Here is a 27,121-nt window from a genome sequence, read left to right as displayed (position 1 = left end):
ATTCCCAGCCAGGGTACATTCCTGGGTTGCAGGCCATAACCCCCAGCAACCGCACATTGATGTTTCTCTCCCCCTCTCTCCCTCTCTCTCTCTCTCCCCCTCCCTCCTTTCCCTCTCTAGAAATAAATAAATAAAATCTTAAAAAAATATTTTAGTAAAAACTGTAAGGCAAAGCATAGTTTTAAATAAACTCCTCACTGTCCAGATTAAATCACTGTTTAGTCAACAACATCAAAATGAAAATCAAAAGATGTTGACTCTAGTACCAGTCCTTATAATGCCTTCATCCAAGTACAAATACCTCTCCTAACAAGAAGAGAAGAGAGAAAGGAAAGATCAGAGGCATGGGGGGTGTTGAGAGAGAAGTGTGATCCTGTGAGTGAGATCATACTTTTGAGTCAGGCCATCGACCACCTTTATCTCATGTATTGCCAGTTAGGTTTTACTAACATTACGTGACAAGAACTGAGACTCAGAAAAGTCTTATACTGAGTTCATACCCAGGACTAGCTGACTTCACATTAGACCACACTGTTTCCAAGGGGAGCCAAGGCTGCTCTATCATTTCGTGGTAAAATAAGTTTCTCATCTGGAAATTTATGTCTTGAATGATACCAACACAGTGACCAATGAATACCATTGATATTGACTTTTATAACCAAAGCAGAAGTGGTCTTCCATAAGATAGATCCTTTTTAAATGACCTTAAATAAAAGTCATGACCATAACATTGATGAAGCCTGGCTCCTTGAAGGTTCATGGGGCATGGCTGAATTAATTGTGTTAAAGTCTACAAATCTGAAGTGTGTGGAAAGTAATTAATATATGGATTTCCCTAACATATACTAGCATTTGGCCTCTGAAAACCTGCTGATATAGACTGGAACATTTTATGCCATATAGATGCCTGAGGAAATGTTCTAAGTAAAAGAATTCTCTTAATTTGGTTTTAGTTGAAAATGGAATTATTCTAAATTTCATGTTGTAATGAAAAGAATAATTTGGGCTTAAAGGCAATCTTTCTTACCTATCTTGAAAATTATTCTCTCCTCAGCTGGAGGGTGAAACAAATTGTGTTTTTGAAAACTCATTCAAGAAGGAAGTAAAGAAAAACAGACTTCTTGCACACCTACTGCAGTGTATTACATTTAATGCCATGACATGTATAAGGGAAGAACTCAGCCTGCTTTGTTTACATAATGCATTGAAAATGAAAAACCAGTGCACAGTAGCAAGCAAAAATCAACAAACTTATGTATGTTAGCCAGTGAAATTAAAAATACCTGTATTATATACAAGTCTGTTGAGAAGATCTATACTGTGTAAACTCATCTATGTATTTACACTGTTTTCTTTACCTGTTAATTTTTCATTTAAATAAATTTTTCACAAAACACTATAATAAAAGCTAAAGTCAGAGATTTTTGCCCATTTTTATAGTATCCCTGAAGTCTAGAACAGTTCTTTTACTAACATTAGACACAAAATAAACATGTAAAGAATAAGTGAATAAAAAACAAATTTTGTAATCCAAAGGTTTTCACAAACACATTACCCTCATGGATTTGACATGAAGATGGAGGGAAATGATCTTGTTTCTTGTCTTTTAGATACACTAAGATGAAGACAGCGACCAACATTTATATATTTAACCTGGCTTTGGCAGATGCTTTAGTTACTACCACTATGCCCTTCCAGAGTACAGTCTACCTGATGAATTCCTGGCCTTTCGGGGATGTGCTATGCAAGATAGTCATTTCCATTGACTACTACAACATGTTTACCAGCATATTCACCTTGACTATGATGAGTGTGGACCGATACATCGCTGTGTGCCACCCTATCAAAGCATTGGACTTCCGCACACCCTTGAAGGCAAAGATCATCAATATCTGTATCTGGCTGCTGTCTTCATCTGTTGGCATATCTGCTATTGTCCTGGGAGGAACCAAAGTCAGGGAAGGTAAGGGAAGGCATTTTCATTTCATTTTTTAAAATATAACTTCCAAGGAAACAAACTTAATTTTGGAGTGATTAGGAGATTCATCTGTGGGAAAAGCCAAAAGACAATAGAAATATAAGCCTAAATTCATGGAAGATGAAAAATAAAATGATTTTGTGTTCCTTTCCACATTTAAACAGAAGATGAGATAATGACATTACCTGAACACAGAACCCAACCTCTCTCCTGTTTCAGAAATGCTAGCAGCATGTGGATTTTTAAAGTATAATTCCATTGTATTCTGGCAATTCTGAGATACACCTCCTCACTGCTCTTGTTTTTTTCCCCCAAAAAGCACCCCAAATCATTAGAGACATATTGCTATTTACCCTCTTCTCCTTAAGGATTAATCTCCACAACACGATCATAATAGCCACACTTGATTGTAGGCCATTGAAAATCAGGTTCACAGATGGGTGGTAGTACAGATAACTAGACCATTTTGGACATAATAGTTCTTTTTTACCCCATGCCAACAAGTTACTTGATGTTTTCCCTGTATTTCTAGACAGTGGTTCTCATCCTGGGCTGCACATTGGAACTACCTAGGTATTTTTTAAAACACTGCTGCCTGGTCCCACCCTGTAGGGCCTGGTTTAACTGACCTGAGGCACAGTCTGGATATCAAGATTGTTAAGCTGTCCCGAGGTTAACCCTGACCTGCAGCCAAGGTGAGAACTACTGTTCTAAGAGTTTTGCTTTATCAGTAAAAGATAAAAGAGTAAAAATATATTTGGTCTTAATAGAGACTTGTGGGAAAAATGGAGTAGAACCATCATTTTGGATGTTATTAATGTTATTTACTGCCTTAGCAATTGTCTAGATCCCCCATTGTGTTAGGGAAGTTCATGAGACCTTTGAGTACAGATAACTGACTGTGCAGTAGGGACTTTCCAGGTCATAGTGCAAGGACAGGTGCTAAAAGTATAGCTTATCTTGCATGGTACACATTTATTTAATGGAGCACAATTTTTTTTCTTCTGAAACTATAAAATGAATTTCCAGCATAACCACTGCGGGTGTTAAGCTATAATACTTCGTAAATTTTAAGAAATGAGAAACTTTATCAGAGAACACGTTTTTTTTTTAAAATATGGTTAATTGCATACAGGAATTTTTTTCTTCAGAGATAGAATAAATAGAAATAAAATTGCAAGAAAGTCTGAGCCTTAGATATTTATGCATAAGTAACTTGGATTTAAGATGAGTTACTGCCTATATGGTATAAAGTTGAGAAAATAAGCTAAAAAATAAAAAAAAACATGGATGGTTTTTCCCAGAACAAATAAAGAACTGATTTTCATATTTCACATGATACTTGTAGACTTAACCCCTACACTCCTGTAATCATTGTCAGAAAATGACATCCTAGAAGGAACGGTTATCAATTGAGATTTTTGAAAGAGGAAAGATAGATGTGGGTTTTCCTGGTGAGAGTTGCTGTAGATTTACATGTGCATATGCAATGGAAGAAAAAGTCCACCAGTGTAGGCAGAAGATTAACTTGTGCAACAAATAGAGTGGAAAATGGGTGAAAATTAAAGTAGTCTTCTCACAGGGCTCCATTCTTTCTTCATGTCTTTCTTTCTTTTTTTTCTATTGTTGTAATCATTGTTCAAGTACAGTTTTCTCCCTTTTACTCCCATTCCAGCCCACCCACCCCTCCCTCTCCCCCTGCCTCCCATTACCACAGTCCCCTTAGTTCTTGTCCATATGTCCTTTAAATTTGTTCCTGTAAACCCTTCCCATTCTCCCCTGAAATTCCTTCTTCTCTCCCCTCTGGTCACTGTCAGCCTGTCCTCTATTTCAGTGTCTTTGGTTATATTTTGCTTGTTTCTTTGTTTTGTTGATTAGGTTCCTGTTAAAGGTGAGATCATATGGTATTTGTCTTTCACTGCATGGCTTATTTCACTTAGCATAATGCTTTCCAGCTCCATCCATGCTGTTGCAATGGGTAGGGGCTCCTTCTTTCTTTCTGCTGCATAGAATTCCATTGTGTAAATGTACCGTAGTTTTTTGATCCATTCATTTACTGATGGGCATCTAGGTTGCTTCCAGCACCTAGCTATTGTAAATTGTGCTGCTATGAACATTGAGGTGCAAAGGTTCCTTTGTATTGGTGTTTTAGTGCTCTTAGAATATAGTCCCAGCAGTGGAATTGCAGGGTCAAAAGGCAGATCCATTTTTTGTTTTCTGAGGAAGTTCCATGCTGTTTTCCATAGTGGTTGTACCAGTCTGCAGTCCCACCATCAGTGAACTAGGGTCCCCTTTTCTCCACAACCTCTCCAACACTTGTTGTTTGTTGCTTTGTTTATGATGGCCATTCTGACTGGTGTAAAGTGGTATCTCAATGTGGTTTTAATTTGCATCTCTCTGATAGCTAGTGATATTGAACATTGTTTCATGTGTTTTTGGATCCTCTGTATGTCATCCTTGGAGAATTGTCTGTTCAAGTCCTTTGCCCATTTTTTAATTGGGTTGCTTGTCTTCTTAGAGTGGAGTCGTGTAAGTTCTTTATATATTTTGGAGATTAAACCCTTGTCTGAGGTATCATTGGCAAATATGTTTTCCCATACAGTTGGTTCTCTTTTAATTTTGATACTGTTTTCTTTAGCTGTGCAGAAGCTTTTTATTTTGATGAGATCCCATTTGTTTATTCTTTCCTTTTGTCCCTTGCTCTAGGGGACATGTCTATAAAAAGGCCTCTGTGTGAAATATCTGAGATTTTCCTACCTACGTTCTCTTCTAGGACTTTAATGGTGTCACGGTTTATATTTAAGTCTTTTATCCACTTTGAATTTATTTTTGTATAAGGTGTAAGTTGGTGCTCGAGTTTCATTTTTTTTGCATGTAGCTGTCCAGTTCTCCCAACACCATTTATTGAAGAGGCTATTTTTACTCCATTTTATGTTGCTGCCTCCTTTGTCAAATATTAATTGACCATAGAGACTTGGGTTTATTTCTGGGTTCTCTGTTCTGTTCCATTAGTCCATGTGCCTGTTTTTATGTCAATACCAGGGTGTTTTGATTACAGTGGCCTTGTAGTTTAGTTTAGTGTCAGGTATTGTGATCCCTCCTACTTTACTCTTCTTTCTCAAAATTGAAGCAGCTATTCAGGGTTGTTTATGGTTCCATATAAATTTTTGAAGTGTTTGTTCTATGCCTGTGAAATAAGCCATTGGTACTTTAATAGGTATTGCATTGAATGTGTAAATTGCTTTGGGTAGTATGGGCATTTTGATGATGTTAATTCTTCTGATCCATGAACATGGTATATGTTTCCATTTGTTTGTGTCTTCCTTGATTTCTTTCCTGAAAGAAATTCTTTTATGTAGTTTTCTGAATACAGGTCTTTTACCTCTTTGGTTAGGTTTATTCCTAGGTATTTTATTTTTCTTTTTGCTATTTCAAATGGGATTTTTTTTCTTGATTTCTGCTTCTGCTGTTTCATTGGTGTACAGAAATGCCTTTGATTTCTGGATATTGACTTTGTATCCCGCTGTTTTGCCAAATTCATTTATTAGATCAAGCAGTTTTTTGGTGGAGTCTATAGGATTTTCTATGTACACTATCATGTCATCTGCAAACAGTGACAGTTTTGTTTCCTCCTTTCTGATTTAGATGCCTTTTTTTTTCTTGTCTGATTTCTGTGGCTAAAACTTCCAGTACTATATTGAATAGAAGTGGTAAAAGTGGACAGCCTTGTCTTGTTCCTGATTTTAGTGAAAAAGATTTTAATTTTTGCCCATTGAGTATGATGCTGTCTGTAGGTCTCTCATACATGGCCTTTATTATGTTGAGGAATGCTCCCTCTATTCCCACTTTGCTGAGTGTTTTTATCATAAATGGGTGCTGTGCCTTATCAAATGTTTTTTCTGCATCTATTGATATGATCATGTGGTTTTTGTCTTTGCTTATATGTGATGTATTACATTTACTGATTTGCGAATATTGTACCATCCTTGCATCCCTGGAATGAATCCCACTTGGTCATTGTGTATGATCTTTTTAATGTATTGTTTGATGCGGTTTGCCAGTATTTTGTTGAGGGTTTTAGCCTCAATGGTCATCAGCGATATTAGCCTGAAGTTTTCTTTCTTTCTTGTGTCTTTATCTGGTTTTGGAATTAGGATGATGTTGGCTTCATAAAAAGAGTTTGGGAGTCTTCCATCATTTTGGATTTTTTGGAATAGTCTGTGAAGGATAGGAGTTAGCTCATTCTTAAATACTTTGTAGAATTCTCCTGTGAAACCATCTGGCCCACGGCTTTTGTGTGTCAGGAGTTTTTTGATTACTACTTCAATTTCATCTGCTGTTATTGATCTGTTCAGACTTTCTGATTCTACTTCATTGAGTTTTAGAAGATTATTTTTTTGTAGAAATGTGTCCATTTCACCTAGGTTTTCAAGTTTCTTGGCATACAGTTTTTCATAATAATTTCTTACAATCCTTTTTATTTCTGTGGTATCAGCTGTAATCTCTCCTCTTTCATTTCTGATTGTGTTTATTTGGGTCCTCTCTCTTTTTTTCTTGATGAGCCTGCTTAAAGGCTTGTCAATTTTGTTTGTCTTTCAAAGAACCAGCTCCTGGATTCACTGATCCTTAGAATTGTGCTTTTAGTCTCTATGTCATTTAAATCTGCTCTGATATTGGTTATTTCCTTCCTTTTACTTGCTCTGGGCTGTCTTTGTTGTTGTTACTAGAGTTCTTGTAGATGCAGGTTTAGGTTCTTTGTTTGAAATATTTCTATTTTTTTAGGTATGCCTGTATCACTATGAACTTCCATCTCAGGACTGGCTTGGCTGTGTCCCATAAGTTTTGGGTTGTTGTGAGCTCATTTTCATTTGTTTCCAGAAACCTTTTCATTTCTTCCCTAATTTCATTCTTGACCCATTCATTGTTTAATAGCATGCTATTTAATCTCCATGAATTTGAGTGTTTTGGGTTTTTTTCCTTGGGGTTGGTTTCTAGTTTGTCTCTTGTGATCCAACAAAATGCTTGGTATGATTTCAATTTTCTTGAAATTGTTGAGGCTTGTTTTGTGTCCTATCATGTGGTCTATCTTTGAAAATGTTTTGTGTACATTTGAAAAGAATGTGTATTTAGCTTCTTTGGGATGGAGAGCTCTGTATATATCAGTTAAGTCCATTTCATCTAGGGTATTGTTCAATGCCACAATATCTTTGTTGATATTTTGTTTGGAAGATCTGTCCCTTTTTGATAGTGGGGTGTTAAAATCCCCCACAGTAATTGTGTTGCTGTCCATATCTTTCTTGAAGTCCTCTAAGATTTTCTTTATGTATTTGGGTGCTCCTATGTTGGGTGCATATATATTTACTATGTTTATGTCTTCTTGGTGGGTTCTTTCCTTGAGTATTATGAAGTTACCTTCTGGGTCTCTCTCTATGGCCCTTTTTTGGAAGTCTCTTTTGTCTGATATGAGTATTACTACCCCAGCTTTTTTTTTTCCTGTCCATTTGCTTGGAAAATTTGTTTCCAGCCCTTCACTTTCAGCCTATGCAGGTCTTTTATCCTGAGGTGGGTCTCTTGTAGGCAGCATATGTGTGGGTCATGTATTCTTATCCATTCAGCTATTTTATGTCTTTTGATTGGAGCATTTCATCCATTTGTGTTTAAGGTTATTATTGATAGGTACTTATTCATTGCCCTTTTTGTACCTGTGTTCCTCTCTCTTTCTCTCTTTTCCTTCCTTTCCTTAAAGCAGTCCCTTTAGCATGTCTTACAGAGCCGGTTTGGTGGAGGTGTATTCTTTTAGACTTCTTTTGTCTGGGAAGGTCCTTATTTGGCCTTCTATCTTGATTGAGAGCCTTGCTGGGTAAAGTAGCCTTGGTTGCAGATCTCTGGTTCTCATTACTTGGAACATTTCTTGCCATTCTCTTGTGGTTTGAAGTGTTTCCATTGAGAAGTCAGCTGCTAGCCTTATTGGGGCTCCCTTGTATATTACTTCCTGTTTCTCCCTTGCTGCCTTTAATATTCCCTCTTCGTCTTGAAATTTTGCCATTTTAATTATGATGTGTCTTGAAGTGGGCCTCTTTGGGTTCCTCTTGATTGGGACCTTCTGTGTTTCCTGGATTTGTGTGACTTTTTCTCCCATCAAATTAGGGAACTTTTCCATCATTACTTTTTCAAATAGGTTTTATCTCCCTTGCTCTTCTTCTTCTCCTTCTGGTATCCCTGTTATATGGATATTATTATGTTTCATATTGTCTTGCGTTTCTCTTAATCCCTCTTCATCTTTTCTGAGCCTCTTTTCCTTTTCTTTCTCTTACTGGGTTTTTTTTTTCTACTTTGTCCTCCAATTCACTAATCCCATCTTCTGCTTCATTGATCCTGCTTTTCGTTCCTTCTACTCTGTTTTTCAGTTCAGAAATTGTATTCTGCATTTCCTCTTGGCCCTTGTTGATAGTTTCTATTTCCTTTTTCGTGTTGATATAGTTTGCAGTGAGATTGTTGTAGCTTCGCTGTAGTTTCTGGTAGCTCATTGTGAGTTCATTGAGCTTCCTGATAATCATTGCGTTGAACTCAATATCTGATAGTTGAGTTGCCTCTGTTTCATTTAGCGTTCATTCTGAGGCTTCCTCCTTTCCCTTCATTTGGGAATTTTTCCATTGTCTTCTCATTGTTCGTGAGGCTCTTCTTGTTAGCCTCTGTTCCTTAAATTGATCTGTTCTGGTTCCCTGTGATTATGGTGTGAACTTCTGTGGTAGAATACCTATGAGATTCAGTGGTGCAGTCTGCTTCATGTAGCCTGATGTTCACAGCTTCCCTCTACTCTTTTTTGTGATCAGTTGGAGGAGTAAGGCAAAATGGTTTAAGACAGCAAGACAGTATTCTATGATATTTACAGTAGCAGCCAGTAGAGAAGAGATGGGAGATCCTTTGGCTACTTATAGTGTTAACCATGATCTTCCACCCCACTAGCCACGTTTTAGAAAGGATGGAAAGAAGATAAGACTCTTATTGGGGATGAAAGGATTGTGAGTTGGATCTAGAAAGCTGTGAGGCTGTGGGAGGTCAGATTCTGAGGTAGGGTGGGAATAAAGATTAGTAAATAGGAGTAGTGTGTAAAAGAATAGAGACAACCCCCACAATAATATAGTTCAGGAAATTGCAAAGTGGGCTGCGATCGGGGAGGGGTGTGGAGTAGTATTTACAATTGTATGAACTAGGTCTTATTTACAGTAATATTAAAGCAACCATCATGTGGCAGAATCTATGAGATCTAGATAACAAGAATAAGGAGTATAGAACCTTGAGAGGTGTACTAATAGAACACAAATGAAGGACAGTAAATTATCAACACACTATGAATGAGATAACAGGGGGAACCTATCAAATACAGTATAACCAGCCAAGCAAAGAAGGTTATACAGAAAGAAAAAGAATACCAAAATACTATTAAAATAAAATATGTCCTAAAAGTGAGAAAAATATAATACAAATTTTCAGTAACTTGCAGGCTCAAAACAAAACAAAACAAAACAACAAAATGGGAAAAAGGGAAAAAAAGCAGAAGATGGAATCCAGGAGAGATAAATTTGGAGTGAAAGGAATAATACTAGGATGAAAGGAAGAGAAACATAAGGAATTGAGAGCTATAAAAATAATAAGAATTAAAAAATAAAGTCACTAAAAAAAGATAAAATCAAACAATCAAACAACGACAACAGCCAAAAAAAAAAAAAAAAACCCTCTTGTTTTTTTCTAACTGGCCAAACCAGTTTTTCTGGTCTTGCTGGCTTCAGCAGGCTGAGGGATGTTTGGAATGCTTTTCACCTTTCCCAGTCAGAACTCAGTCAGTCTCTTGAGTACTGTCCCAGGGCTAGCAGCAGGACTTCCCCAGAGCATTTGCTATGTCTTCCCGCTGGACCCTGCATGTGGGTATGGGCACTCCCAAGCATGCTCTCTGGAGCTCACTGCCATGGTCTCTGGGCTCCAGGGCCCCGCAGAGTTCCTGTGTCTTTTTCCTTGTTCACGGTGCAGGCTCCTGGAATCGTGAAGGGGCATGCACTTCCACCAATTTCCCTGTTGTGGGCTCCAGGAACCCTCTAAGCGCCGTGTGTTTTCCAGGTTCACAGCCCGATAGTTGGGAATCCAGAAGGGGCACGTGCTCCCCTGAGTTCACCACCGCAGGCTCCAGAAACCCTCAAACACCCATGCCCTTTCCTAGTTCAGGGTTGTGGGGTCTGGGTCTTCCACAGAAACACACTCTCAGCGGGTTGAGGGCGCCAGTGCACGGCCAGGCCACCCTTGGTCGTGCAGGCTGGGGGCACTCACCCTTCCCAGGGCTATGCATGGGTGCTTACAGTCCCTGTGTGACTATCTCCCAATCTAACTCCCCTTTCTGTGCCTTCAAGCAACAAGGCCTCCCCTGGTGCTGCTCAATCCTTGTTGTCCTGGGAGGGAGCAGTGACTCTGCTCTCCTGGGTGCCCTGAGGCAGACCTGGGAGCATCAGGCCTGGGGGCTGCAACCTCCCTGGTCTCTGAGCTGATCCCTGGGTCCTTGTTATCCTGAAGCGGTCTCCTTACCATCTGGTTTTTCAATGTCCGCTGTAATTTTTGATGTCCTGTTTTCATAAATGTTGTGATATCCTAGGCCCCTTGCTCTGTTCCTCTGCAGATCGGCAAGTTTCTCTCCCCTGCATAGAGGAAAGGGATTATGCTCCCTCCAACAAAGTTGCCATTTTCCTTCTCTGTCTTTATTTTCTGAAGCAGACTTTGTTCACATAATGAGAGACTGTCTCTAAAACTTCCAGTGAGCTCATTTTGGAGTGTTGCATCACATTGCATATCAAGAATCTTGAATGACCAGGAGGAGCATGTAGATAATTTTTATATGCCAAGTCAGAGCTGAATGGTTTAGTATTTCACAGTGTTATTTGTGGAGAGTGCTCACTAAAATGAATCTGGCATTAATTGTATAGAACACATCCACCTGGACAAAAAATCTTGATTACTGCTTCTGAGTTGACAGTATTTCTTTCTGGTTAAGGGCACAGATTCTAGGAGCAAACCACCTGGGATTGAATCCTGATTTCACCATTTATGGGCAGTGTCACTTTGGAGACATTACTTAGACCTCTATGCCTCAATTTCCTCATCTGAAGAATAGGACTAATCATAGGGCCTATCTCCTAGGGCAGGGGTGTCAAATTCACTTTCACCAGGGGCAACATCAGCCTCATGGTTGCCTTCAAAGGGCTGAATGTCATTTTGAGATTGTATAAATGTAACTACTCCTTAACAGTTAAGCGAGAGCTGGGGGCTGCCCCAGTAGAAACAAGGTGCTGGCCAGATAAAACAAGATGGAGGGCCGGATTTGGCCCGAGGGTCTTGTGTTTTCCACTTCTGTCCTAGGATGTTTTCCTGATCTTATGAGTCAATATGTGGAAAGCTGATAAAGCAGTACCCAGGGTCCGGTGAGCACTTGAAATATGTTAGCTGCTAACATCATCATCTGACATCATAAATTAATAGATCCTGCCTAATTGCTTTTGTTTATCAACATCTGTAGGGTTTTCATTCAATACTGAAGGGCTCTTGTGTAAAGGAAAATTTTCATTTTATGTATTTAATATACTAAATATAACATTTAAATTATATTTATGTTATATGTGTGTACTATTTATTTTGGGAATTCATAGCGTGCCTATTATTTTTATTATTGTTATTATTATTACTACTACTAGAAACAGAATTATTCTTTAAAAATACACACCAGGAAGGCTTTAGTTTAGATATTAGAGCTAACTATATTTATGACAGCCATGAAGCACTGAAACATGTACAAAGAAAGCTATAATCTTCTAATATTAATACAAAAGGAAAAGAAATACTGTTTTAAAAATAATTTATTATGTTATTGTTGACATGTAAAAAGCTGTGCATATTTGCTGTATACAACTCAGTAAGCTTGAGGGTAACTACATACCTATAAAACCATCACCCCCATCAACATATCTGTCACCTTCCAAAATTTCCTCCTGCCCTCGTTATTATTGCTTTTGTGTGAGTGTTAAGAGCATTTACCGTAACATCTACCCTCTTAGCACATTTTATTTATTTATTTATTTATATTTCTTGTTTTTATTGTTGTTCAAGTACAGTTGTCTCCATTCCCCCCTCACCCCACATTTTAAATCTACAGTATAGTACTGTTAGCTATAGAGTCTATGCTGCAGAATATATCTCCAGAACTTATTTATTACTTGAATAAGTGAAACTTTGTATCCTTGACCATCACCTCCCATATTCCCTTTAACTCTTCCCCTGACACAGCCCCTGGAAACCACTGTTCTACTCTCTTCCTCTCCAAGTTTGACTATCTTATATTTCACATATAAGTGAGATCATACAATGTTTATCTTTCTGTATCTGGCTTATTTCACTTGCCATAATACACACCAGGTCCATCCACATTGCTGCAAATGGCAGGATTTTCTTCTTTTCTAAGGCTGAATAATGTCCGATTATTATATACCTCGTATTTTTTATTCATTCATCCATCAATGGATATTTAGGTTGTTTCCATTTCTTAGCTGTTGTGAATAATGCAGCAATGAACATAAAAATAAAGGTATCTTTTGAAATTCTGATTTCCGTTCCTTTGGATAAATACCCAGAAGTGGGATTGCTATATCATGTGGTAGCTCTGTTTTTACTTTCTTGAGAAACTCCATACTGTTTTCTTAAAATGCCTGCACCAATTTACAATCCCATTAATAGTGCAAAAGCCTTTTTTCATTTCTCTACATCCTCACCAACACTTCTTATTTTTTTCAATAAAAGCCAGTTTAGCAGGTATAAGGTGTTATATCATTGTGGTTTGATTTGCATTTCCCCCGTGATTAATGATGTTGAGCATATCTTCATAAACCTTTGGAAATTTATATGTCGTCTTGGGAGAAATGTCTATTTAGGTTATTTGCCCATTTTTAAATAAGGTTATTTTATTTTCTGCTATTGAGTTGTATTAGTTCCTTGTATATCTTAGATATAACCCCCTTTTTAAATATATGGTTTGCAAATACTTTCTTCTATTCTGTAGGTTGCCTTTTCATTTTGTTGATTGTGTTTGTCCTTTGCAGAAGCATGTTTGGTTTTATTACTTTGATGTAATCTCAATTTTTGTTGTTGTTGCTTGTGCTTTTGGTGTCATATCCTCAAAAATCATCACTGGAACCAATATCAAGTAGCTTTTCCTGCATGTTTTCTGTCAGGAGAGTCATGGTTTCAGGTTTTAATTTAGATTTTTAATCCATTTTTAGTTGAATTATGGGTCTGTTATGATAAAGGTCCAATTTCATTCTTTTGTATGCAACTATCAGTACTCCTAGCATCATTTAATGAAGAGACTCTTTTCTCTACTTTGTATTCTTGGCAAACTTATTGAAGATTATGTAACCATATATTTATGAGTTATCCAATTTTCTGCCTCATACTGATTTTTCTTTTCATGTGGTTTTCATATGGTCAAAAGAGATACACTGATATGATTTAAATCTTCTTAAATGTATTAAGACTTCCTTTGTGGTCTAATGTATGATCTACTCTGGATCCATGTGTGCTTGAGAAGTATGTATATTCTGCTGCTCTTGAATGGAATTTTTTATATATGTGTTATGCTTATTTTATTTATAGTGTTGTTCAAATCTGCTTTTTTCTTATTGACCATTCTATTTGGATTACCTATTCATTTTTGGAAGTGGGGTACTGAAGACACCTACTATCAATATTGTTGCCTATAGCTCCCTTCAGTTCTGTTATTTTCTTTATATGTTTAGGTGCTCTGATTTGGAGTGCATACATATTTATAATTGTTATATCCTCTTGAGGAATTAAAACATTTGTAATTATATAATGAGTTTCTTTGCCTGTTGCAACAGTTTTTAACTTAAAATGTCTTGTCTAATGTAATTATAGCTTCTCCTGCTTTCTTTTGCTTACCATTTTGCATGGAATATCTTTGTCTATCTATTTATTTTTAGACTATGCATGTCCTTAAAGCTAAAGATGCACTTTTTTTTCTGAAACAGAACATTTTATAAAAATGGTATGCTGGACTTGAGTTTTCTTCATGATTGCCTCAGTACTTCCCTTTCTCTTTTTGGTATAAATTAAGCTTCATTGACATTTCTGGAGTATATTTCTATGCTATAATTAGTTTCCAAATTCTTGAAAAAGTACCTGTAGCCATAGTTGATTATTTCTCCCATTTATCAAATATTTTAGAGCTTCTACTAAATGTATTAAGACTTCCTTGCAGGACAATTTGTTCAAGAGGAAGCTGATCCTTAGAGTCAAAAAAATGTATCCAAGTTAAACATCAGCCCTTATGGTGCTTTGCTTATCTTAGCAGATATTCCTTCATAGTAACCACTGTGTGACTACACTAGTACAGTTCATATTTTTAAGGGTTTCCATGTGGTATTCATTTGTTCATTTATTTCACAATTTATTCTTCATAAGCACCAAATGTCTCTGCCACCCTATGTAGTAGGGATTAAATATTGAATATGGCAGTCTGGATACCTGTCTTAGAGTAGTTTACAATCTGGATGGAGAGAAAAGCATTAAGAAAGGTAACAAGTTATTACAGAAGAGCTTCTGTCATGACATAATGATAAAAATAGGATGAGTATAATATAAAGATAATATAATTTGCAGCATAAGAGGCTATTCACATGGATCGATTTCTATATAAATGTCTCTGAAGTGATATTCAAGCTGAGGTCAACAGCAAAAAAGAAAATATGTTGCAATATAGAAAAGTTAAGCAGAAAAAACTACAAAAAATTCTCTACCTTTAAGGAAGTCAGATCCAATAGACAAGTAAAACTCAGAGTAAAATATATTTTTTAAATTTTAACTGCTTTTTATTAGCAATGTATAAGAAAAATAATTCTGAATACTTTATATATAGCCTACACCCAAGCTATATATATACAAAGTTGGTTTCCCAAATGTTATTGCAAAATAAAAACTATAATATTTTGAGATATTTCTTTTTAAAACAGTATTTTTATTTTTAATTACAGTTTACTTTCAGTATTATTTTATATTGGTTTCAGGTATACATCATAGTGGCTAGACAATCATATCAGGGTGAAATATTTTTTAACACCAGATTTTTGCAATGTCAGAGAAAATATTTTCATTATAGAAATTACACTCAATATTGCTCACGATTACTTTATCTCTAAAGAAGGATTAGGACAAAGAGAGTTATACCTGTTCTGTGCTCACTGACTGCTCAGAGGCAGGAAATAAAAATGCGGGCTGGTTGTTGCTTGGGGAAAATGGGGAGCTGTGGAGGGTTGGGCAGACCCCCAGTGAAAATATTATCAAAGGTACTTATCCTGGGTCTCTGCTCTTTTAGTCTCTGTTGTTCTAATAACAATATGACTCCAAAGAGAGGAGCAGAGCAAATAAAGCAGTTTTCTAAGTAATCATATAAAAATATTTATTTTACCTGTTATGTCATCAATATTTGGTAAAAATGAAAAATGTGTATGATTTTTTTAATTTCCTTGATAATGATGATTCTTTTCTTTCTTCTTCTCCCCCTTCCTTCTTCTGGTGTTTCTTTTCCTCCTCCACCTTTTTCTCCTCCTCCAAAAGTTGTTCACATTTCAGCCATGTCCTTAATCACAAGGGTCACTGTTTATTCCACTAAATCGCAATACCTGGATCATATTTAGACAAATTTTATATAAATTTTTACTGACCTTCATAATGGTTTTTTGTAAACCAGTTAATGTTTTAGGACAAATTGGCTTTTGTTCATTTAAATGGCTAGATGTGCAATGTTTAATCATAATACTAATAAATACTAGCTTTTATTGCCAGAACCTTGGGTCTAGGAGAATTGTTAATAAATATAAATGTAAATAAGTGCTTATACTATAAATTAACAATTTAGCTGTTCTGAAAATCATCAATGTGAAACCAGTATCCACAACTAGATAATTCATATTGATAGCTAATTTAATTTATTCTGTAGTTTAGTGTATATTACCAATAAATGGTGACGTTCTAGGTTCATTGTTCCATGCAGAAAGATAAGATGGTTAATACACATGGCTTTCATTCCAGTTAGGTAGTCTGCTTCAAGTAATATCATCACACTATAATTATACCTGTGCAATCAAAAGTATTTAAACACTTTGTATCCATGGTGATAATAACTTTTTTGTATTTCGTTTTGCTTTTGTTCACCTCTTGCAGACATGGATGTCATCGAGTGCTCCTTGCAGTTCCCAGATGATGATTATTCCTGGTGGGACCTCTTCATGAAAATCTGTGTCTTTGTATTTGCCTTTGTGATCCCCGTCATCATCATCATCATCTGCTACACGCTGATGATCCTGCGCTTAAAGAGCGTCCGACTCCTTTCTGGCTCCCGAGAGAAAGATCGCAACCTCCGTCGAATTACCAGGCTTGTCCTGGTGGTGGTGGCAGTCTTTATCATCTGCTGGACTCCCATTCATATTTTCATCCTTGTGGAGGCTCTGGGGAGCACCTCCCACAGTACCGCTGCCCTCTCCAGCTATTACTTCTGCATTGCCCTAGGTTACACCAACAGCAGCCTAAACCCCATTCTCTATGCTTTTCTTGATGAAAATTTCAAGAGGTGTTTCAGGGACTTCTGCTTTCCAATAAAGATGAGGATGGAGCGACAGAGCACTACTAGAGTCAGAAATATGATTCAGGATCCTGCTTACCTGAGGGATGTTGATGGGATAAATAAACCAGTATGACTAGTCGTGGAGATGTCTTCTTATAGTTCTCCAGGAAGAGAAGAGTTCAATGATCTAGGCTTAACTCAGATTACTACTGCAGTCTGATATGGAAAAATAGAATTCCTAACAAACTTTCAGAAATCTCATGGGCTGAAGTTGTAAATGAGGCTGCTTTATCCACCCAGGTCAGTGGAAGCATCAAGGCTCAAGGATTGAGTACAAAGGTTCAAGAAAGCGAATACCACTCCTCTCTAGCACAGGGAAGCAAGGCTGGCTCCCAGTTCCTTTGATGAACAAGAAACAAGCCTTTTTCTTGTAGTTACCTATACTTAGTTCAGGACTTAGCTGCTGTGGCCTTCCAATGCAATATCATTTCAAAAGCTCTGTTTGAAAAACAAACAAACAAACATTGGTTTCAGAGCTTGGGCATACAATTCAGATGTTTAACATTGACAATATCAACCTCAGTAAGAATACCAACATTACCAGGACCCATTCCACTTGCTTTGTACTATGTGGACATGCATTTCATGTGGCTGTGTGGTGAGGATTCTACCTTAAGAATGACATGGACCAACACTTGAAGTGTCTAATGTTCATATACAGTAGAAAAATATCTTGGTATTTAAAATGCAAAAGATGGTTTTCAACATAGTTTAATTTCTTGAAAAACTATACTTTTAGCATGCTATTCAGATAAGTAATCTCATGATAAAGTGTGTGCTGCTGTTAAGGAACATAAAGTGGTTTAAATACTACCAAAAGTATATATATTTCATCTGTAAATAATTGTATATATGAAAAGAAGGGTGGATTTGCCTTCCAGCCCATCAGTTTCTTGAGGGCATGTTAATAATATCCTGAGTTATCTAGAGTTGATGCAGAGGTATTTTGTTGAAATGTAAGCTTCTCTCTGGAAATCAACAGCGCCAACTTTTTCCAACTACCTGAGCACCAATTAGTCCTTTAATAGTGTCCATAACTTCTGTGTTAATGAATCACAAAATACTTAACTCACAACTAGGTGGTAGCCTGGTTGCAGAATCTAGTCTATATGCAACACCTCTTTATGAATACATAGATATTACCATATTCTTTGTTTTCATGAAGGGAGAGCATTTTGCTCATTAAATCTCAAGATATTTTGTGGCTTTCAATAAACACTAAGAATGCTCCTAACTAAGCTGAATGAGGACATCATGTCACTTGTGGTGCTCATGCATACCTTGCACTGTACTTGAGAGGAAAGTGCTGTGAGCATCACATTTAGGGTGATTTTGCTGAAACTTCCAGATGATATATTAATTCCCCCTTTCCTTTTCCTCCTCAGGTTTTAGAGATAATGGCTTTTGCTGTAATTTGCCTAGGCAGGAAAAAGGGATAACGTAAAAACAACACCCATCTTTTCTTTAGCCTATATGTTGTGTTATTAGGACAGCACCCTCTGAAATTTAGTTGGAAAGTCAAAAGTGTATACAGGCTTTACAAAGACATATAAATGTAGACCTATATAACTGTAAGTTCTGTTCACTGTGTGTTGTCTCTTATGTATATGCTCTCTCCTTTTGGATTGAAGGTGGCTTCAGAATTTTGGTATGATGGTGTTTCTCAATTAGTTTGTCAATTTCTGATTTTCATGGAACCTGATACAGATGCCTAATGACAGTGAGGTGGGGTGTTTCAAGATGAAAACATAGAGCTCTTTTGAGCATTTCTTAAATTTTATTCATTTTTCTTAGGTGTCCTTGTAGTCTTATAAATGAACATAGATAGAAATGACTTAAATGCTGGTTAACATTCACCCCATGGTTAAAAATCTTGCCTATCATAGAGGAAGGATATCTACATATCAAGTAGTTCCAGAAATAAATCCTACTGAATTTGGAAATATAGAAGCATTTTACAACAGTAAAACCTAGGAGATTTTCTTTTTCTTTTTTTAAGATTTTATTTATTTTTTTTAGAGAGAAGGGAAGGAGAAAGAGAGGGAGAGAAACATCAATGCATGGTTGCCTCTCATGTGCCCCCGACTGGGGACCTGGCCCACAACCCAGGCATGTGCCCTCACTAGGGATCAAACTAGCAACCCTTTTATTCACAGGCTGGCACTCAATCCACTGAGCTGCACCAGCTAGGGACCAGGAGATTTTCTTGAAGGATTCTTATATAGTGCAAAACTTTAACAGAGATGAAATAATGAAACAAACTTAGAGTAATGTGTTTTCTTTAAATTAGTACCCACATTCCTTCATAGCATCAGTTGCTGTTTTTGGACCCTGTGCTTTAGCCTGCTTATCCTCAACATCTTCATATCTAAGTTTGCAGCCCAGGGAGAGGGAAGTAGCTCTAAGTGTCCATGAGGGGTGTTATAAGCTTCCCCATTATTGTTAACACCAATTTTCCCAAATTCAAAGAGGAGGGAGAAGAGCTATGTCATTTTAGGGCACTGTATTAAACAAAAAGTGAATCATGTATGAGTATACTAGGAAAAATACCACTTACACAAATATGTTTTTTTTGTTAATAGTGGGTATATGCATAAGACTGTGTTTTCATGCATGGGTGCGACAGTGGGTATGTGCAGAAGTGTGTGGTGGTATGTGTATGCATGGATGTGTGAGAGTATGTGTGCATGCCTCTCTGTGTGTATACTGTTGTGAAGCTATTGTCATATTGCAGTTCCTTAATCATTCCATATAATACATTTGTCCAAGCCCAAATATCTCTCAGTTATCTCTTTTCACTTAATGCTCCTGTTCTCCCATCACAGAAAGGAGAGAACTTCTCACTTTTCTCTTTGAGAGTGGAACTGCATGTATCCTAGAAATTGTCTCTCTACATGAACTCTTCCAACCTGGGTAACAACTTTGGGAAGAGTCTAGTGAGGGATCAGATAAAATTCAGAGAAATGAAACAGACATGTAAGAGGCAGGTGCAAAACCATAATTCTAACTGGGAGGAGAGTATTAGTGTCTCAGATTACTTTTAGGAACCTAGGAGCACCCACTATGTGAAGAGTTTAAATAAAAACTCCAGACCCTATACTAAAAATAGAAGCATAGTTTGGAAAAATAGTTTGGAAAAAAGCAAGAAACATTCACACAAGTCTTCAGGAAATAGCTCCATTCTATTATGTATTACTGAGAAATAAGAGTGTTCAAATTTGTATAACCATTATCAGACAATTAATAGGTGTTTCATCTATTGTATGGACATAGTAAGATGAATTAATGAAATAAAAGAAATACATTGGCTGGCTTTAAATGAGAGGTTTTTAAGGAGAAAACTATGACAAGTTTGTATGTCCATTCAATGAGATTTATTTTCTAAGCAAGAGCTGTTTGCAAGATTTAGCATAAATATGAAAACATCATCCCTAAGGCAACTTTATTTTCTGAAATAAAAGTATATTTGTATATACTTTATTATAATGTTTATTATTTATATCTTGTATTTTTAGATGATAATTTTGCATTGTATATATGATTGTGTGCCTTGTGATAAAATAAAAATTGTACTGCTAAAAATCAAAGCAGAGGATTAATGTGGTAAATAATTTATTCTTTAATGCCTGAAATGATGCTGTACTTAAGGAAGAATAATATTAATTGTTTCTTAAAACTGTAAAGATTTCTTTAACTTTCCATTAATAACAATTCTTTGGACGATTGATGGAAGGATCAAAACATGTAGAGATCTAAACTATGATGTTAAATGTCCAAACCTATAAGTTTCTTAGGAAAATTTACCTGTTTTCACAGCAATGCTGTCAAGATCCCAGAAGCAACATTTCATAACTACCCTCTATGAAAAACTACATGTTCACTATGAAAATATGCAAAAATCAAAATCAAACTCTCATACCAATAACTACATAAAGTCAACCTAGAAACACATGCAGCCTTCTGCTCTGCTCCTAATACAATATAAGCACATCACTGCCATAAATTATCTGTTTCTAAACCTTATGGTATTTGTATACGCAAAGAGTAATGTAAAAAGCAGTATCCACGGCATCACTGTGGAGTGAAAAGACTCCATTATTTCTCTCCTTAAATTTACAAGTCAGGCAGTTATAACTCAACAAAGGATAACCTGTTCACCATACAAACACACCAAAAGATCGACATATCCATACATCTGAAGATGGGAAATACTGGAACAAGTACAAGATGATCCCCTAATACTCCTCCTATCTATCTGAAAACCATCCCTTTGTTCTCTGTATTTATGAATCTTTTTCTGTTTTCTGCTAATTTTCTTTTTTATATTTCACATATAAGTGAGATAATGTGGCATTTTTTCTCTTTCTAAATTGTTTCAGTTTGCACAATACCCTCTATGTTCATTCATGATGATTCAAATGGTATGACTTCATTGTTTATGGCTAAGTAATATTTCATTATATATATGTAACATATCTTTTTTATTCAGTTTTCTGTAGCTGAATACATAGGTTGCTTTCATATCTTGGCTATTGTAAATAATGCTGCAATGGCTATAGTAATCAAAACAGCATGGTACTGACATAAAAACACATAGATCAGTGGAACAGAATAGACATGAAAGAAGTAAACCCCACCTAAATGGTCTATTAATCTGTGACAAAGGAAGGAATAACAACAGTAGGATAAAACCACCATCCTCAATAAAAGATGTTAGGACAACTGAACAGGTACATGCAAAAATGAAACTAGACCACTCTTGTACACAATACATAGAATAAACCTAAATAGGTAGTAAACTCTGTTACATTGATTTTAGTAATATTTTTTGGATATATCTTTTCAGGCAAGGGAAACAAAAAATAAATAAACAGATGGGACCACATCAGACTAAAAAGTATTTGCATAGCAAAGAAAACCATCAAAAAAATGAAGAACATACTTCCTGATTGGGTAAGCTATTAACCAATTATACATCCAATAGGGGGTTAATATCCAAAATTTATAAAGAAGTCATGGAACTTATTACCAAAAAAAACCTAACAATCCAGTTAGTTTAAAATGAGCAGAGAATCTGAATAGACATTTCTCTAAGGAGGATGTACAGTTGGCCAGTAGACATGTGAAAAAATGCTCAACATGACTAATCATTGGAGAAATGCAAATTAAAACCACAGTGAGGTTCACCTCATATCTGTCAGAATGGCTGCCATCAATAAATCAACAAACAACAAATGTTGGTGAGAATGTGGAGAAAAGCTAACCCTAATGCACTGTTGGTGGGTTTGAAGACTGGTGCTTTCCCAATGGAAAATAGTATGGAGGTTCCTCAAATAATTAAAAATACAGCTACCTTATGACCCAGCAAGTCCACTTCTGGATATTCATCTGAATAAATCCAAAACACTAATTAAAAAAGATATATGCATCCTTATGTTCTTTGCAATGTTATTTAATTAAAATTTAAATACAATTTAACTATGGGATTTTTAGAATATTCCAAATTTCATAAGATTTCTCTCCAACAAGGCACCTCAACTTTCAACTTTATTGAAATACAATTAACATAACATTATAGAGCTTTAAGATGTAGAAAATGTTTATTTTGTACCCTTACATACTATGATATTATTACCACTATAGTGTTAGCTTCCACCTCCATCACATCATATAATTACCATTACTTTTTTGTGGTGAAAACATTTAATATTGACATTTAATGCTGTCTTCTGGTAGGATCATAAAACATTGGCAATGGAAGTGATTTTAAAAATAGTTCCTCTCCTTTATTTCAAAGCTAAGCAAGTATTACCATGCAACTCAGCAATTGTGCTCCTAGATATTTCACCCAACTGATCTGAAAACTTATGTCCACAAAAAACCCTGCACATGAATGGTTATAGAAGATCTATTCATAATTGACAAAAACTGAAAGCATGCAAGAGATCCTTCGTAAGTGAATGGATAAACACACCATATACACATGCAATGGGATACTGTTCGGTATAAGAAGAGCTATCGAGCCATAGAAAGATATGGATGAACCTTAAATGCATATATCTAAGTTAAAGAAGCCATTCTTAAAAGACTACATACTGTATGATTCTAATTAAAAGGCATTCTGGAAGAGCCAAAATTATAGAGTCAACAAAAAGATCAGTGATTACCAGAAGTTCAGGAGAAGAAAAGAAGGTTGAGCAGGTTGAGCATAGGGGATTTTTTTAGGGAAGTGAAACAATTTCCTGGATACTGTAATGGTGGATACATAACATTATGCATTTTTCAAAACCCTTAGAACTTGAAAATACAAAGAGTAAACCTCAATGTATGGAAATTTAAAAATAATTTAGCATATTGGGGGAAATCCCAGAAAGGAATGCAGACCATAACAAGACAGTTTAACTACATTTCAAAAATATAAAACAAGTTACGAAAGGGGTGAAGGGAAAGGAGCTAACCTAAATAACTTTGGAGATGAGTTCAATCTGTAAGGCTAAAGACACAAGGAACACATGAACAATGTACTCTGGCTTATAAAGTTGCTTCCCATGTGGCTAAGGGTTAACTATGCTTATATTTCTATACATACATTGGAATTGAACAATTAAGTGAATGGCAGATGGCCTTCGCAGTTGGAGTGGGAATTAACAAACAAGAGGAAGAAGTCAGAATAATCCATGTAGTAGTGGGTTAGAGTTGGAGGTCTCAGTATAACTTCATGTTTATCTTAATATAGATGCAGATGGTTACATGTAGACAAATTTATAGGTGTATGTGTATTCATGATTATATAAAAATGTATTTCCTTTCTCTGCCAGCTGAGAAAGCATAAAATAAATGACACTGTAGTAGTATTGAGCATACCTAGTGCCCAGATCACAATTCCTAATTTTATATCCAATAACCAGGAAAGATTCTAATTCTAGGACAAAGATAAGTAATGTAACAGATGAGCCTGAAGTATCTTGTAGTACCAGAAAGTAAGGATGTTCTCAAAATAAGTAAATAAACCCATAATTCTGAGAAGATGTCAAAGAGACTGAGGAGCCAACTAAAAGATTTCCCAATGGCCAAAGCTGGAATGGGTTGAACAACAAAAATGTTTAAAGTAATGTTGGATTATAGCCCAATTTATAAAATAAGTACTCATGAGTCCATACTCATAGACAAATGAGTATAAATAAATAAATTAAGGAGCAGAGGCAAACTCCAAATACTTTATATAGATATTCTTCCCTTTACGTCTAGGAGGTATGTTACAACTCCCCACTCTTCAAGTGCAGGCTACACATCCTGACTGCCCTCCAAATAGGACAGCATGGAAAGGAAAAAATAGTGAGTTTACAGCAGGGAAACCTGACACACACTGCCTCAGCCAGGTGACCAAGGTCAACATCAGTGATATGTCATGTTGATAGTATGTACGTTTGTTGTTGTGATGACAATGGCATTTTACCTTGGTCTTCCTCCCCCCAAAAACATAACTCAAGTATATACCATCATAAAAATGCCAGACAAATCCCACAAATAGCACTCCTTAACACTGTCAGGATCATCAAAAATAATGAAAGTTTGAGCAATTGCAACAGCCAGGAGGTGCCAAAGGAGACATCACAACTAAATGTAATGAGATACTGAAACAAAAAAAAAAGACATTGGTAAAAAACTAAGATAATCTGAATAAGGTATGGACTTTAGTGAATACTGATGTCTCAGTATTGGTTTGCTAATTGCAAACACATGTACCGTGCTAATGTAAGATAATAAGGGAAGCTAGATGCAAAGCATATGGAAAATCTCTATACTACCATGTCGACTTCATTAAAATCTAAATCTGTTCTAAAGAGTAAAGTCTATCTAAATAATAATAATCCTTCCACTATTCTTTTATGTTTAGTTGTGTTTTCCCACATTTTTTAAATCTTTGCTTTTCAGTTTGGAAAGTTTCTACTGTCATATGTTAAAGTTCACTGATTCTTCCCTTAGCTGTATCCAGTACTGATGAGCCCATCAAAGGCATTCTTCATTTTTATTACAGTGTTTTTATTTCTATCTTCATTTCTATTATAATGTTTTTGATTTCTATCATTTTCTTTTGATTTTTAAAAAATTCTCATCTCTCTACTTACACTACCCATTTGTTCTTACATGTTGTCCATTTTTCTGTTCACTTTAAAGCCCTTAACATATTATTCACAGCTATTTAAAATTCTTGGTCTGATAATTCCAAAATATCTGCCACATCGGAGGCTTAGTTTGCCTCTTCAGTCTGTGTTGTTGCTTTTTAGCATGACTTTGCTATTGTTGAAAACTGGACATGATGTACCTGGTAAAAAAAACTAAGGTCAATATGTTTTTTACCGTTGCTGTAGCACTAGGTGTCAGAGGCTAGTATTTCCTCCAGTGCCCTTGCTTTTGTTTCCTCTGATGCCTTTAGATTTTCTTAGAGCCTCCTAAAACAGAGTCTGAGCCTTGCAGTTCTCTGTGGCTGTACTCCTCTGCTGTTATAAAGGGGTCTTTTTGCTGTGGTGTAAGGTTTGGGGAAGGGAGGTGCATTCTATATTTCTATAATTAGGTGTCAGCCCATGCCCCTAGGATGTGACCTTCACAAGTGTTCCTCAGCTGTCTTTTTTCTCTTAGGTGAGATAAGAAGACTAGAAAAAGTACATGTGGAGACAACTGTACTTGAACAACTTAAATTGAACAACTTCAATTAAAAAATAGAAAGAAAAAAAAAGACTAGAAGAGGCTGCAATTGGGTGTTTCCCTTCCTCTGGTGGTTAGATTCTGGTTAACACCCAGCCAAGCTCCTTAGGCTCTGGTAAAACAAGTTTCCTTTGAGGGCAGGTCTTCATAAATGGGTTTCCTCTTCCTGCTTCAAGCAGGCAGAGATTTTTCTGATTCATCTTGTGAACCCAGTAGGTTCCTGGAGGTAAAACTTACAAAAGGGACCCCCCTAAGACTGGGCCCGCAGGAATTGTTGTTTTTCCTGGAGCTAGTACACATTCAGCTACTAAGAACTGGTCCATTATCCTTTCATCCTTCCTACTAGGTGCAGCTTCTGCTCCCAGTAAATTCTGATTCTCTCTGTCTCCCTTTCTCCAGTTTTCAGGTTGATAGCTTGCCTTGTGACCTGAGTTCTCTGATGGATCTAAAATAAAAGTCATAGATTTTTAGTTTTTCTTAGTGTTTTTTGTTGTTGTAAAGATGGAAATAATAACTTCCAAGCTCTTTACATGTCAGACCAGGAACTGGAAGTCTCCAGAAATAAGTGGAGTAATGCCACATTGCTCGTTTGGTGAACTCAATGCAGGGACCTACCCTTTCTTGGAAATGAAGAATGACTTTTAGTTCTCTTGAAGGCAGTTTGGCCAGAGACCATGTAAAATTTGGATGTAAGCTCAATGCAGTGGTATGTTAGTACTCATCCACCTTTTGACAACTCACTCTGTTACTATATGCTTTGAGCAAATAGCTCAACACAGAGGATGAAGAAACTAAGCAGCCTAAATAGGCAACTTCATATAGAAACATTATAAATATATTTTACACTTTCTTGTAAGTGTAACCAACTTTATCTCTGGAAATAAACATATTTTGAGAAATGAGGGACTGTAAAATTAAGGAAGCCAGGATACTCATGACAGATCAAATGTTCAGTTAAGATACTTGTGTTTTATGAACAATGGAGATGTCCTGTCAGCCTTATAAGGGTAGTGGTTCAGATGCCAATGAAATCAGAATTGTCTACGTTATAGGAGAAAAATGTGTTGCCAATTCTACTGAATGTGTCACTTAAAACTGGCACTAAGCTTTGGCTAAAGGTCAAGGGTGTTCTCTCTATAGAATGCAAGAAGGTTAAATAAAAGGTTTTCTTATAGTGCACAAATGATTTTTTGTGACTGTCATCAGAAATCTATGATGTTGCTTGTGCCAAGAGACATACAAGGTTATTGACCAAAGAGATAACTACTTTACATCATGGTTTTACTTTGGTGGGTAAAAGATATGGGCAATGTATGAACATTTGTCTCAGTTTTGTCCAAATCTTTTTTATTTTTTGTAGACTTTTGGAAAACAGAAGTCAAATAAAATATCTACTAGGCCTTAATATCCTTTATATTGAACTTTCTCTTCATAAGATGGTTTCCAGATTGGTATCCCATATGTAAGCAATGAAAAATACAGCATTTACTGAGTTTCATTTTGTATACTATATACCTTTTGGACTAGTAGGTAATGCTACCTAAGTGTAGAATTTTCCTTCAAGGATTAAATCTAAATGCCAAAGTCATGATTGTAATCACCATGGCAAGAACTGCTGGTTAGTATTAAACCTCCTCTGAGACATTTAAGGCTGTCGTAGAAAATAAAATAGCCATTGATTAAGAGTGTTTGCATAACAGCTATTG

At 36.2% G+C, this 27,121-nt stretch overlaps 1 protein-coding gene across 1 annotated transcript in view; it reads left to right on the top strand.

Annotated features, from left to right (window-relative positions):
• OPRK1 (opioid receptor kappa 1) overlaps window positions 1-20,304 on the top strand; it is a 32,610-nt gene extending 12,306 nt beyond the window's left edge. The window contains exons 3-4 of the mRNA XM_028518707.2: window positions 1,611-1,963; window positions 16,250-20,304. Of these exons, the coding sequence (XP_028374508.1) occupies window positions 1,611-1,963; window positions 16,250-16,782 (886 nt within the window). The 3' untranslated portion in view covers window positions 16,783-20,304. The remainder of the gene's footprint in view (window positions 1-1,610; window positions 1,964-16,249) is intronic.
• Window positions 20,305-27,121: the final 6,817 nt, after the last annotated feature.

Source organism: Phyllostomus discolor, chromosome 7 (genome assembly GCF_004126475.2).
Source record: "Phyllostomus discolor isolate MPI-MPIP mPhyDis1 chromosome 7, mPhyDis1.pri.v3, whole genome shotgun sequence".
NCBI classification, from domain to species: domain Eukaryota; kingdom Metazoa; phylum Chordata; class Mammalia; order Chiroptera; family Phyllostomidae; genus Phyllostomus; species Phyllostomus discolor.
This window is presented reverse-complemented; position numbering and strand designations above follow the sequence as displayed.